This window comes from Bombina bombina, chromosome 1 (genome assembly GCF_027579735.1).
Source record: "Bombina bombina isolate aBomBom1 chromosome 1, aBomBom1.pri, whole genome shotgun sequence".
In the NCBI taxonomy this organism is placed as follows: Eukaryota; Metazoa; Chordata; class Amphibia; order Anura; family Bombinatoridae; genus Bombina; species Bombina bombina.
The window spans coordinates 190,366,365-190,380,859 of record NC_069499.1 but is presented as its reverse complement, the minus strand read 5'-3'; the positions used below and the strand labels follow the sequence as shown (position 1 = coordinate 190,380,859).

General features: G+C 38.9%; 1 protein-coding gene across 1 annotated transcript in view; it reads left to right on the top strand.

Moving 5' to 3' along the window:
- CDAN1 (codanin 1) overlaps positions 1-14,495 on the top strand; it is a 380,174-nt gene that overhangs the window by 338,419 nt on the left and 27,260 nt on the right. Inside the window, exon 26 of the mRNA XM_053711416.1 lies at positions 2,905-3,012. Within this exon, the coding sequence (XP_053567391.1) occupies positions 2,905-3,012 (108 nt within the window). The remainder of the gene's footprint in view (positions 1-2,904; positions 3,013-14,495) is intronic.

The window sequence follows — 14,495 nt, the reverse complement described above, 5'->3', positions numbered from 1 at the left end:
GTTTTGCAGACTTCATTTAAATTCTTACCTAAGGTTGTGAATTCTAACAACATTAATAGAGAAATTGTTGTTCCTTCCTTGTGTCCTAATCCTAAGAATTCTTTGGAGAGATCTTTACACTCTTTGGATGTGGTGAGAGCTTTGAAATATTATGTTGAAGCTACTAAAGATTTGAGGAAGACTTCTAGTCTCTTTGTTATCTTTTCTGGTTCTAGGAAAGGTCAGAAGGTTTCTGCCGTTTCTTTGGTTTTGTGGTTAAAGCTTTTGATTCATCAAGCCTATTTGGAGTCGGGTCAAGCCCCGCCTCAGAGAATTACAGCTCTTTCTACTAGATCAGTTTCCACTTCCTGGGCTTTTAAGAATGAAGCTTCAGTTGATCAGATTTGCAAAGCTGCTACTTGGTCTTCTTTGCATAGATTTACTAAATTCTACCATTTTGATGCATTTGCTTCTTCAGAAGCAGTTTTTGGTAGAAAAGTTCTTCAGACAGCTGTTTCAGTTTGATTCTTCTGCTTTTTATTTAAGTTTTTTCCTTTCATTTATGAGAACAAACTTATTTTGTGTTGTGGATTAATTTTTTCCACAACCCAAAATGTGACTCTTGCGTGGAGTTCCACATCTTGGGTATTGCTGTCCCATACGTCACTAGCTCATGGACTCTTGCCAATTACATGAAAGAAAACATAATGTAAGTAAGTACTTACCTGATAAATTCATTTATTTCATATTGGCAAGAGTCCATGAGGCCCACCCTTTTTATGGTGGTTTTGATTTTTTGTATAAAGCACAATTATTTGCAAATTCCTTTGTTGATGCTTTATTACTCCTTTCTTTATCACCCCACTTCATGGCTATTCGTTAAACTGAATTGTGGGTGTGGTGAGGGGTGTATTTATAGGCATTTTGAGGTTTGGGAAACTTTGCCCCTCCTGGTAGGATTGTATATCCCATACGTCACTAGCTCATGGACTCTTGCCAATATGAAAGAAATTAATTTATCAGGTAAGTTCTTACATAAATTATGTTTTATGTAAGAACTTACCTGATAAATTCATTTTTCATATTGGCAAGAGTCCATGAGGTCCACCCTTTTTATGGTGGTTTTGATTTTTTGTATAAAAGCACAATTATATTTCCAGTTCCTCTTTTTTACTCCTCTTTTTATCTCCTCACTACTTGGCTATTCGTTAAACTGAGTTGTGGGTGTGGTGGGAGGTGTATTTATAGGCATTTTGAGGTTTGGGAAACTTTGCCCCTCCTGGTAGGAATGTATATCCCATACGTCACTAGCTCATGGACTCTTGCCAATATGAAAGAAATTAATTTATCAGGTAAGTTCTTACATAAATTATGTTTTTCGACAATCTTCAGCCTGTTCGTTATTTTCTCTGGCAAGCATAAGGGTCAGAAGGCCACTTCTACTACCCTTTCTCTCTGGTTGAGAAGTGTTATCAGGTTGGCTTGTGAGACAGCTGGTCAGCAGCCTCCTGGGGGAATTTACGTCTCATTCCACTAGGGCTGTATCTTTTTCCTGGGCTTTCAGAAATGAAGCGTCTCTGGAGCAGATTTGCAAGGCAGCAACATGGTCCTCTTTGCATGCCTTTTCAAAATTCTACAAATTTGATACTTTTGCCTTGGCTGAGGCATCTTTTGGTAGAAAAGTTCTTCAAGCGGTAGTGCCTTCTGTTTAGGTCTACCTGTCTTGTTCTCACTCCCTTTCATTCTGTGTACTTGGGTATTGGTTCCCACTAGTAATTGGAAAAACGACTCTCCATGCCATAGGAAAGAAAACACAATTTATGCTTACCTGATAAAATGTATTTCTTTCTGGGCATGAAGAGTCCACGACCCTACCCTTATTTAAATTTACAATTTTTTGGTGTAAACCTCAGGCACCTCTATCTTTGTGTTATCATCTTTTTCCATTTCCCTCTGGCTGAATGACTGGGGGTTATGGGTGTGAGAAGTGACACTGAACCCAAATTTTTTCTTTCGTTATTCAGATAGAGTATGACATTTTAAGCAACTTTCTAATTTACTCCTATTATCAAATTTTCTTAATTCTCTTGGTATCTTTATTTGAAATGCAAGAATGTAAGTTTAGATGCCGGCCCACTTTTGGTGAACAACCTGGGTTGTTCTTACTGATTGGTGGATAAATTCATCCACCAATAAAAAAAGTGCTGTCCAGAATTCTGAACCAAAAATAAGCTTAGATGCCTTTTTTCAAATAAAGATAGCAAGATAACAAAGAAAAAATGATAATAGGAGTAAATTATAAAGTTGCTTAAAATTGCATGCTCTATCTGAATCACAAAAGAAAAAATTTGTATTCAGTGTCCCTTTAACAGTTTTTCTGAGGTGCTCTTTACCTCCTCCTGCTGGTCAGGAGTTGAATATCCCACTAGTAATTAGAATGACATCGTAGACTCTCTATGCCCGGAAAGAGAGAAATTTATCAGGTAAGCATAAATTTTGTTTTTCCTGTGACAAGACTGTGTCTCACCGTATCCAAGCTATGCACAGTAAAATACTGACTGATACCAATGATAAACTCATTTGCAATCTGTAGCAGTATTGTAATGATATACATATTTTTTACTATAACTCTGATATTGCCAAAATAAATCTATTATCAATATTATATAATTATTGGTCGTTTATGGTCCCTTTCCATAAGGGAGCATACCGAGGTAGGCTTGGGTCTAGAGCACTATATGGCAGCTATATTTGCAACAATGTTATACATTTAGTAGATTTGTTTGTGATCCTGAGCAAAGAACTCAGTTTTGCTGTATAATTTATATACTTGAGAGCTTTTAGCAGAAGATGACAAATTATGTCTAGAATCTGTGCAGTGCAAATATCGGTATGCTGTTAACAAGAACCTTTGCTTGTTTGCAGTGGGAAATGCTGGTATTCATGCTACAAGGCCTTGTACAGAGGGAGCTACTGGGGACTAAAGAAATACAACATCATATTCACAGACTTCATGAAAATACAGAACCATCTGTGAGTATTTACTTTAGAGATGGAATTGTCACTAAACAGTAAACTTCGTCCAGAATTAAATTTATTAACTTTAAAGAATTACATGCATACCCAAAACCATCAAGAACCTTCTATTTAACACTTCAGTGACTCACTAATTTTAACCTACATACACATTTAGGGCAGTTTGTGCTGGTAGACATTTTTGTAGAACAGGGGGAGAATTGGCTTTAGATGTTTGAACCAATTAGATTAGATATTATAGGTATACACTTTACTGTGATACCGTATAGGTAGTGTTCTATGATATAGATTAGATGTTATAGGTATACACTTTACTGTGATACCATATAGGTAGTGTTCTATGATATAGATTAGATGTTATAGGTATACAATTTACTGTGATACCGTATATGTAGTGTTCTATGATATAGATTAGATGTTATAGGTATACACTTTACTGTAATACTGTATAGGTAGTGTTCTATGATATAGATTTCCTTCCATGAGGCAGGGAGAGTTCACAACTTCATTCCTTACTGTTGGCAAATAAAACACCTGGCCACCAGGAGGTGGCAAAGACACCCCAGCCAAAGGCTTAAATTTCCCTCCCACTTCCCCATTCCCCAGTCATTCTTTGCCTTTCGTTACTATAGGAAGTGGCAGAAGATTTGGATAGTCCTGTAATGGGTATGTTCCCTTCTAGAAAGGACTGGAGTTTTAAGTAATCATGTCAACCTCTCAGTGAGAGTATTGATGAGTTAGTATGGAGATGCAGGGAAAGTTTTTTTCTGCGAACCCATCAAGACTGTCGCTAACGACTCATGAGCAATCGGTGTTTCCGGGTTTCACTGCTTGCTGTTACACACTCAAGTCCACTCAGAAGTGCTGCTGCAAGACTGTCACACTTGAGAGGCTGTGCCTGTTCCACAGCATGGATCCTGGAGAGTAAGGACGTTTTTATATATACACTTTAAAACACTATACAGGGTCACAGTGTGGCTCCTCAATAGGATCAAGGGTTAATATCTCCTCCAGGGAGATTATTTGAGCAGCTTGGGGATTTCTTTCATGTAATTAGCAAGAGTCCATGAGCTAGTGACGTATGGGATATACATTCCTACCAGGAGGGGCAAAGTTTCCCATACCTCAAAATGCCTATAAATACACCCCTCACCACACCCACAATTCAGTTTTACAAACTTTGCCTCCCGTGGAGGTGGTGAAGTAAGTTTTGCTTCTGGTTGCTAGAGGCTTATTCATTGGCATTCTTTCCCATTCCTGAAACTGTCATTTATGGAATTTGATAATTTTGCTTTATATGTTATTTTTTCTATTACATATTGCAAGATGTCTCAGATTGACCCTGGATCAGAATCTACTTCTGGAAAGACGCTGCCTGATGCTGGTTCTACCAAAGTTAAGTGCATTTGTTGTAAACTTGTGGTAACTGTTCCTCTGGCTGTAGTTTGTGATGAATGTCATGATAAGCTTGCTAATGCAGATAGTATTTCCATTAGTAATATACCATTACATGTTGCTGTTCCCTCAACATCGAATACTCAGGATGTTCCTGTTAATATAAGAGAATTTGTTTCTAAATCTATTAGGAAGGCTATGTCTGTTATTCCTCCTTCCAGTAAACGTAAAAGGTCTTTTAAAACTTCTCATTTTTCAGATGAAATTTTAAATGACCGTCATCATTCTGATTTTGTCTGTTTCTGATGAGGATTTTTCTGGTTCAGAGGATTCTGTCTCAGATATTGACACTAATAAATCTTCATATTTATTTAAGATGGAATTTATTCGCTCTTTACTTAAAGAAGTTTTAATCGCTTTAGAGATGGAGGAATCTAGTCCTCTTGATACTAAATCTACTAAGCGTTTAAATTCGGTTTTTAAACCTCCTATGGTTATTCCAGAAGTTTTTCCTGTCCCTGATGCTATTTCTGAAGTAATTTCTAGGGAATGGAATAATATGGGTACTTCATTTACTCCTTCTCAAAGGTTTAAGAAATTGTATCCTGTGCCATCTGACAGATTAGAGTTTTGGGACAAAATCCCTAAAGTTGATGGGGCTATCTCTACTCTTGCTAAACGTACTACTATTCCTACGGCAGATAGTACTTCCTTTAAGGATCCTTTAGATAGGAAGATTGAATCCTTTCTAAGGAAAGCTTATTTATGTTCAGGTAATCTTCTTATGCCTGCTATTTCTTTGGCTGATGTTGCTGCCGCTTCCACTTTTTGGTTGGAGGCTTTAGCACAACAAGTATCAGACCATAATACTCATAGCATTGTTAAACTCCTTCAACATGCTAATAACTTTATTTGTGATGCCATCTTTGATATCATTAGAGTTGATGTCAGGTATATGTCTTTAGCTATTTTAGCTAGAAGAGCTTTATGGCTTAAAACTTGGAATGCAGATATGTCTTCTAAGTCAACTTTGCTTTCTCTTTCTTTCCAAGGTAATAAATTATTTGGTTCCCAGTTGGATTCTATTATTTCAACTGTTACTGGGGGGAAAGGAACTTTTTTGCCTCAGGACAAAAAAATCTAAAGGTAAATACAGGGCTGCTAATCGTTTTCGTTCCTTTCGTCAGAATAAGGAACAGAAGCCTGACCCTTCCCCTAAAGGAACGGTTTCTGTCTGGAAACCTTCTCCAATCTGGAATAAAACCAAGCCTTTTAGAAAGTCAAAACCAGCTCCCAAGTCCACATGAAGGTGCGGCCCTCATTCCAGCACAGCTGGTAGGGGGTAGGTTATGATTTTTCAAAGACATTTGGATCAATTCGATTCACAGTCTTTGGATTCAGAACATTGTTTCACAAGGGTACAGAATAGGTTTCAAGGTAAGGCCGCCTGCAAGGAGATTTTCTCTCTCGCATTCCAATAAACCCAGTGAAGGCTCAGGCATTTCTGAAATGTGTTTCAGATCTAGAGTTGGCTGGAGTAATTGTTCCAGTTCTGGAACAGGGTCTGGGGTTTTACTCAAATCTATTCATTGTACCAAAGAAGGAGAATTCCTTCAGACCAGTTCTGGATCTAAAGATATTGAATCATTATGTAAGAATACCAACATTCAAAATGGTAACTATAAGGACTATTCTGCCTTTTGTTCAGCAAGGGCATTATATGTCCACAATAGATTTACAGGATGCATATCTTCATATTCCGATTCATCCAGATCCCTTTCAGTTTCTGAGATTCTCTTTTCTAGACAAGCATTACCAGTTTGTGGCCCTTCCGTTTGGCCTAGCAACAGCTCCAAGGATCTTTTCAAAGGTTCTCGGTGCCCTTCTCTCTGTAATAAGAGAACAGGGTATTGCAGTATTTCCTTATTTGGACGATATCTTGGTACTTGCTCAGTCTTTACATTCTGCAGAATCTCACACGAATCAACTTGTGTTGTTTCTTCAAAGACATGGTTGGAGGATCAATTTACCAAAGAGTTTGTTGATTCCTCAGACAAAGGTAACCTTTTTGGGTTTTCAAATAGATTGTGTCCATGACCTTGTCTCTAACAGAAAAGAGACGTCTGAAATTGGTTTCAGCCTGTCGAAACCTTCAGTCTCAATCATTCCCTTCGGTAGCTTTGTGCATGGAAATTCTAGGTCTCATGACTGCTGCATCGGACGTGATCCCTTTTGCTCGTTTTCACATGCGACCTCTTCAGCTTTGTATGCTGAACCAGTGGTGCAGGGATTATACAAAGATATCACAATTAATATCCTTAAATCCCAATGTACGACACTCTCTGACGTGGTGTATAGATCACCATCGTTTAGTCCAAGGGGCTTCTTTTGTTCGTCCAACCTGGACTGTGATCTCAACAGATGCGAGTCTGTCAGGTTGGGGAGCTGTATGGGGATCTCTGACATCGCAGGGGGTTTGGGAATCTCAGGAGGCGAGATTACCAATCAACATTTTGCAACTCCGTGCGATTTTCAGAGCTCTTCAGTTTTGGCCTCTTCTGAAGAGAGAATCGTTTATTTGTTTTCAGACAGACAATGTCACAACCGTGGCATATGTCAATCATCAAGGTGGGACTCACAGTCCTCAGGCTATGAAAGAAGTATCTCGGATACTTGTATGGGCGGAATCCAGCTCCTGTCTAATCTCTGCGGTTCACATCCCAGGTGTAGACAATTGAGAAGCGGATTATCTCAGTCGCCAGACGTTACATCCGGGCAAATGGTCCCTTCACCCAGAGGTATTTCTTCAGATTGTTCAAATCTGGGGACTTCCAGAAATAGATCTGATGGCCTCTCATCTAAACAAGAAACTTCCCAGGTATCTGTCCAGATCCAGGGACCCTCAGGCGGAGGCAGTGGACGCGTTGTCGCTTCCTTGAAATTATCATCCTGCCTATATCTTTCCGCCTCTAGTTCTTCTTCCAAAGGTGATTTCCAAAATTCTAATGAAACGTTTGTTTGTGCTGCTGGTGGCTCCAGCATGGCCTCACAGGTTTTGGTATGCGGATCTCATTCGGATGGCCAGTTGCCAACCTTGGACTCTTCCGTTAAGACCAGACCTTCTATCTCAAGGCCCTTTTTTCCATCAGGATCTCAAATCATTAAATTTGAAGGTATGGAAATTGAACGCTTGATTCTTAGTCATAGAGGTTTCTCTGACTCAGTAATTAATACTATGTTACAGGCTCGTAAATCTGTGTCTAGGAAGATTTATTATCGATTCTGGAAGACTTACATTTCTTGGTGTTCTTCTCTTAAATTCTCCTGGCATTCTTTCAGAATTCCTAGAATTTTACAGTTTCTTCAGGATGGTTTGGATAAAGGTTTGTCTGCAAGTTATTTGAAAGGACAGATCTCTGCTCTTTCTGTTCTTTTTCACAGAAAGATTGCTAATCTTCCTGATGTTCATTGTTTCTTTCATGTAATTAACAAGAGTCCATGAGCTAGTGACGTATGGGATATACATTCCTACCAGGAGGGGCAAAGTTTCCCAAACCTTAAAATGCCTATAAATACACCCCTCACCACACCCACAAATCAGTTTTACAAACTTTGCCTCCAAGGGAGGTGGTGAAGTAAGTTTGTGCTAGATTCTACGTTGATATGCGCTCCGCAGCAAGTTGGAGCCCGGTTTTCCTCTCAGCGTGCAGTGAATGTCAGAGGGATGTGAAGAGAGTATTGCCTATTGAATGCAGTGATCTCCTTCTACGGGGTCTATTTCATAAGGTTCTCTGTTATCGGTCGTAGAGATTCATCTCTTACCTCCCTTTTCAGATCGACGATATGCTCTTATATTTACCATTACCTCTACTGATTCTCGTTTCAGTACTGGTTTGGCTTTCTACAAACATGTAGATGAGTGTCCTGGGGTAAGTAAGTCTTATTTTCTGTGACACTCTAAGCTATGGTTGGGCACTTTATTTATAAAGTTCTAAATATATGTATTCAAACATTTATTTGCCTTGACTCAGAATGTTCAACTTTCCTTATTTTCAGACAGTCAGTTTCATATTTGGGATTATGCATTGAATTATCATATTTTTCTTACCTCAAAAATTTGACTTTTTTCCCTGTGGGCTGTTAGGCTCGCGGGGGCTGAAAATGCTTCATTTTATTGCGTCATTCTTGGCGCTGACTTTTTTGGCGCAAAAATTCTTTTCCGTTTCCGGCGTCATACGTGTCGCCGGAAGTTACATCATTTTTTTGACGTTATTTTGCGCCAAAAATGTCGGCGTTCCGGATGTGGCGTCATTTTTGGCGCCAAAAGCATTTAGGCGCCAAATAATGTGGGCGTCTTATTTGGCGCTAAAAAATATGGGCGTCGCTTTTGTCTCCACATTATTTCAGTCTCATTTTTCATTTGCTTCTGGTTGCTAGAAGCTTGATATTTGGCATTCTTTCCCATTCCTGAAACTGTCTTATAAGGAATTTGATCTATTTTGCTTTATATGTTGTTTTTTCTCTTACATATTGCAAGATGTCTCACGTTGCATCTGAGCCAGAAGATACTACAGGAAAATCACTGCCTGCTGGATCTACCAAAGCTAAGTGTATCTGCTGTAAATTTTTGGTAGCTATTCCTCCAGCTGTTGTTTGTAATAATTGTCATGACAAACTTGTTAAAGCAGATAATATTTCCTTTAGTAATGTACCATTGCCTGTTGCAGTTCCCTCAACATCTAAGGTGCAGAATGTTCCTGATAACATAAGAGATTTTGTTTCTGAATCCATAAAGAAGGCTTTGTCTGTTATTTCTCCTTCTAGTAAACGTAAAAAGTCTTTTAAATCTTCTCTCTCTACAGATGAATTTTTAAATGAACACCATCATTCTGATTCTTTGGACTCTTCTGGTTCAGAGGATTCTATCTCAGAGATTGATGCTGATAAATCTTCATATTTATTTAAGATGGAATTTATTCGCTCTTTACTTAAAGAAGTACTAATTGCTTTAGAAATAGAGGATTCTAGTCCTCTTGATACTAATTCTATACGTTTGGATAAGGTTTTTAAAGCTCCTGCGGTTATTCCAGAAGTTTTTCCTGTTCCTAATGCTTTTTCTGCAGTGATTTCCAAAGAATGGGATAAATTGGGTAATTCATTTACTCCTTCTAAACGTTTTAAGCAATTATATCCTGTTCCGCCTGACAGGTTAGAATTTTGGGACAAAATCCCTAAAGTTGATGGGGCTATTTCTACCCTTGCTAAACGTACTACCATTCCTACGTCAGATGGTACCTCGTTTAAGGATCCTTTAGATAGAAAAATTGAATCCTTTCTAAGAAAAGCTTATCTGTGTTCAGGTAATCTTCTTAGACCTGCTATATCATTGGCTGATGTTGCTGCAGCTTCAACTTTTTGGTTGGAAACCCTAGCGCAACAAGTAGCAAATCGTGATTCTCATGATATTATTATTCTTCTTCAGCATGCTAATAATTTTATCTGTGATGCCATTTTTGATATTATTAGAGTTGATGTTAGGTTTATGTCTCTAGCTATCTTAGCCAGAAGAGCTTTATGGCTTAAGACTTGGAATGCTGATATGGCTTCTAAATCAACTCTACTTTCCATTTCTTTCCAGGGAAACAAATTATTTGGTTCTCAGTTGGATTCTATTATTTCAACTGTTACTGGTGGGAAAGGAACTTTTTTACCACAGGATAAAAAATCTAAAGGTAAAAACAGGGCTAACAATCGTTTTCGTTCCTTTCGTTTCAACAAAGAACAAAAGCCTGATCCTTCGTCCTCAGGAGCAGTTTCAGTTTGGAAACCATCTCCAGTCTGGAATAAATCCAAGCCTGCTAGAAAGGCAAAGCCTGCTTCTAAGTTCACATGAAGGTACGGCCCTCATTCCAGTTCAGCTGGTAGGGGGCAGGTTACGTTTTTTCAAAGAAATTTGGATCAGTTCTGTTCACAATCTTTGGATTCAGAGCATTGTTTCAGAAGGGTACAGAATTGGTTTCAAGATGAGACCTCCTGCAAAGAGATTTTTTCTTTCCCGTGTCCCAGTAAATCCAGTGAAAGCTCAAGCATTTCTGAATTGTGTTTCAGATCTAGAGTTGGCTGGAGTAATTATGCCAGTTCCAGTTCCGGAACAGGGGATGGGGTTTTATTCAAATCTCTTCATTGTACCAAAGAAGGAGAATTCCTTCAGACCAGTTCTGGATCTAAAATTATTGAATCGTTATGTAAGGATACCAACGTTCAAGATGGTAACTGTAAGGACTATATTGCCTTTTGTTCAGCAAGGGAATTATATGTCCACAATAGATTTACAGGATGCATATCTGCATATTCCGATTCATCCAGATCATTTTCAGTTCCTGAGATTCTCTTTTCTAGACAAGCATTACCAATTTGTGGCTCTACCGTTTGGCCTTGCTACAGCTCCAAGAATTTTCACAAAGATTCTCGGTGCCCTTCTGTCTGTAATCGGAGAACAGGGTATTGTGGTATTTCCTTATTTGGACGATATCTTGGTACTTGCTCAGTCTTTACATTTAGCAGAGTCTCATACGAATCGACTTGTGTTGTTTCTTCAAGATCATGGTTGGAGGATCAATTTACCAAAAAGTTTTTTGATTCCTCAAACAAGGGTAACCTTTCTGGGTTTCCAGATAGATTCAGTGTCCATGACTCTGTCTTTAACAGACAAGAGACGTCTAAAATTGATTACAGCTTGTCGAAACCTTCAGTCACAATCATTCCCTTCGGAAGCCTTATGCATGGAAACTCTAGGTCTTATGACTGCTGCATCGGACGCGATCCCCTTTGCTCGTTTTCACATGCGACCTCTTCAGCTCTGTATGCTGAACCAATGGTGCAGGGATTACACGAAGATATCTCAATTAATATCTTTAAAACCGATTGTTCGACACTCTCTAACGTGGTGGACAGATCACCATCGTTTAATTCAGGGGGCTTCTTTTGTTCTTCCGACCTGGACTGTAATTTCAACAGATGCAAGTCTCACAGGTTGGGGAGCTGTGTGGGGATCTCTGACGGCACAGGGAGTTTGGGAATCTCAGGAGGTGAGATTACCGATCAATATTTTGGAACTCCGTGCAATTTTCAGAGCTCTTCAGTTTTGGCCTCTTCTGAAGAGAGAATCGTTCATTTGTTTTCAGACAGACAATGTCACAACTGTGGCATACATCAATCATCAAGGAGGGACTCACAGTCCTCTGGCTATGAAAGAAGTATCTCGAATTTTGGTTTGGGCGGAATCCAGCTCCTGTCTAATCTCTGCGGTTCATATCCCAGGTGTAGACAATTGGGAAGCGGATTATCTCAGTCGCCAAACGTTGCATCCGGGCGAATGGTCTCTTCACCCAGAGGTATTTCTTCAGATTGTTCAAATGTGGGGGCTTCCAGAGATAGATCTGATGGCCTCTCATCTAAACAAGAAACTTCCCAGGTATCTGTCCAGATCCCGGGATCCTCAGGCGGAGGCAGTGGATGCATTATCACTTCCTTGGAAGTATCATCCTGCCTATATCTTTCCGCCTCTAGTTCTTCTTCCAAGAGTAATCTCCAAGATTCTGAGGGAATGCTCGTTTGTTCTGCTAATAGCTCCGGCATGGCCTCACAGGTTTTGGTATGCGGATCTTGTCCGGATGGCATCTTGCCAACCATGGACTCTTCCGTTAAGACCAGACCTTCTGTCGCAAGGTCCTTTTTTGCATCCGGATCTGAAATACTTAAACTTAAAGGTATGGAGATTGAACGCTTGATTCTTGGTCAAAGAGGTTTCTCTGACTCTGTGATTGATACTATGTTACAGGCTCGTAAATCTGTATCTAGAGAGATATATTATAGAGTCTGGAAGACTTATATTTCTTGGTGTCTTACTCATCATTTTTCTTGGTATTCTTTTAGAATTCCGAGAATATTACAAATTCTTCAGGATGGTTTAGATAAGGCTTTGTCCGCAAGTTCCTTGAAAGGACAAATCTCTGCTCTTTCTGTTCTTTTTCACAGAAAGATTGCTATTCTTCCTGATATTCATTGTTTTGTACAAGCTTTGGTTCGTATAAAACCTGTCATTAAGTCAATTTCTCCTCCATGGAGTTTGAATTTGGTTCTGGGAGCTCTTCAAGCTCCTCCGTTTGAACCTATGCATTCATTGGACATTAAATTGCTTTCTTGGAAAGTTTTGTTCCTTTTGGCCATCTCTTCTGCCAGAAGAGTTTCTGAATTATCTGCTCTTTCTTGTGAGTCTCCTTTTCTGATTTTTCATCAGGATAAGGCGGTGTTGCGAACTTCTTTTGAATTTTTACCTAAGGTTGTGAATTCCAACAACATTAGTAGAGAAATCGTGGTTCCTTCATTATGTCCTAATCCTAAGAATTCTAAGGAGAAATCGTTACATTCTTTGGATGTTGTTAGAGCTTTGAAATATTATGTTGAAGCTACTAAATCTTTCCGAAAGACTTCTAGTCTATTTGTCATCTTTTCTGGTTCTAGAAAAGGCCAGAAAGCTTCTGCCATTTCTTTGGCATCCTGGTTGAAATCTTTAATTCATCTTGCCTATGTTAATTCGGGTAAGACTCCGCCTCAGAGGATTACAGCTCATTCTACTAGGTCAGTTTCTACTTCCTGGGCGTTTAGGAATGAAGCTTCAGTTGATCAGATTTGCAAAGCAGCGACTTGGTCCTCTTTGCATACTTTTACTAAATTCTACCATTTTGATGTATTCTCTTCTTCTGAAGCAGTTTTTGGTAGAAAGGTACTTCAGGCAGTGGTTTCGGTTTGAATCTTCTGCTTATGTTTTTCATTAAACTTTATTTTGGGTGTGGATTATTTTCAGCAGGAATTGGCTGTCTTTATTTTATCCCTCCCTCTCTAGTGACTCTTGTGTGGAAAGATCCACATCTTGGGTATTCATTATCCCATACGTCACTAGCTCATGGACTCTTGTTAATTACATGAAAGAAAACATAATTTATGTAAGAACTTACCTGATAAATTCATTTCTTTCATATTAACAAGAGTCCATGAGGCCCACCCTTTTTTGTGGTGGTTATGATTTTTTGTATAAAGCACAATTATTCCAATTCCTTATTTTATATGCTTCGCACTTTTTTCTTATCACCCCACTTCTTGGCTATTCGTTAAACTGATTTGTGGGTGTGGTGAGGGGTGTATTTATAGGCATTTTAAGGTTTGGGAAACTTTGCCCCTCCTGGTAGGAATGTATATCCCATACGTCACTAGCTCATGGACTCTTGTTAATATGAAAGAAATGAATTTATCAGGTAAGTTCTTACATAAATTATGTTTTTGTACAGGCTTTGGTTCGTATCAAACCTGTCATTAAGTCAATCTCTTCTCCTTGGAGTCTTAATTTGGTTCTGAGGGCTTTACAAGCTCCTCCGTTTGAACCTATGCATTCTCTGGACATTAAATTACTTTCTTGGAAAGTTCTGTTCCTTTTGGCCATCTCTTCTGCTAGAAGAGTTTCTGAGTTATCTGCTCTTTCTTGTTAATCTCCTTTTCTGATTTTTCATCAGGATAAGGCAGTGTTGCGGACTTTATTTAAATTTTTACCTAAGATTGTGAATTATAACAACATTAGTAGAGAAATTGTGGTTCCTTCATTGTCTCCTAATCCTAAGAATTCAAAGGAGAGATCTTTACATTCTTTGGATGTATTAAGAGCTTTGAAATATTACGTTGAAGCTACTAAAGATTTTAGAAAGACTTCTAGTCTATTTGTTATCTTTTCTGGGTTCAGAAAAGGTCAGAAGGCCTCCGCCATTTCTTTGGCGTCTTGGTTAAAGTCTTTGATTCATCATGCTTATGTAGAGTCAGGTAAATCCCCGCCTCAAAGAATTACGGCTCATTCTACTAGGTCAGTTTCTACTTCCTGGGCGTTTAGGAATGAAGCTTCGGTTGATCAGATTTGCAAAGCAGCAACTTGGTCTTCTTTGCATACTTTTACTAAATTCTACCATTTTGATGTGTTTTCTTCTTCTGAAGCAGTTTTTGGTAGAAAAGTACTTCAGGCAGCTGTTGATTCTTCTGCT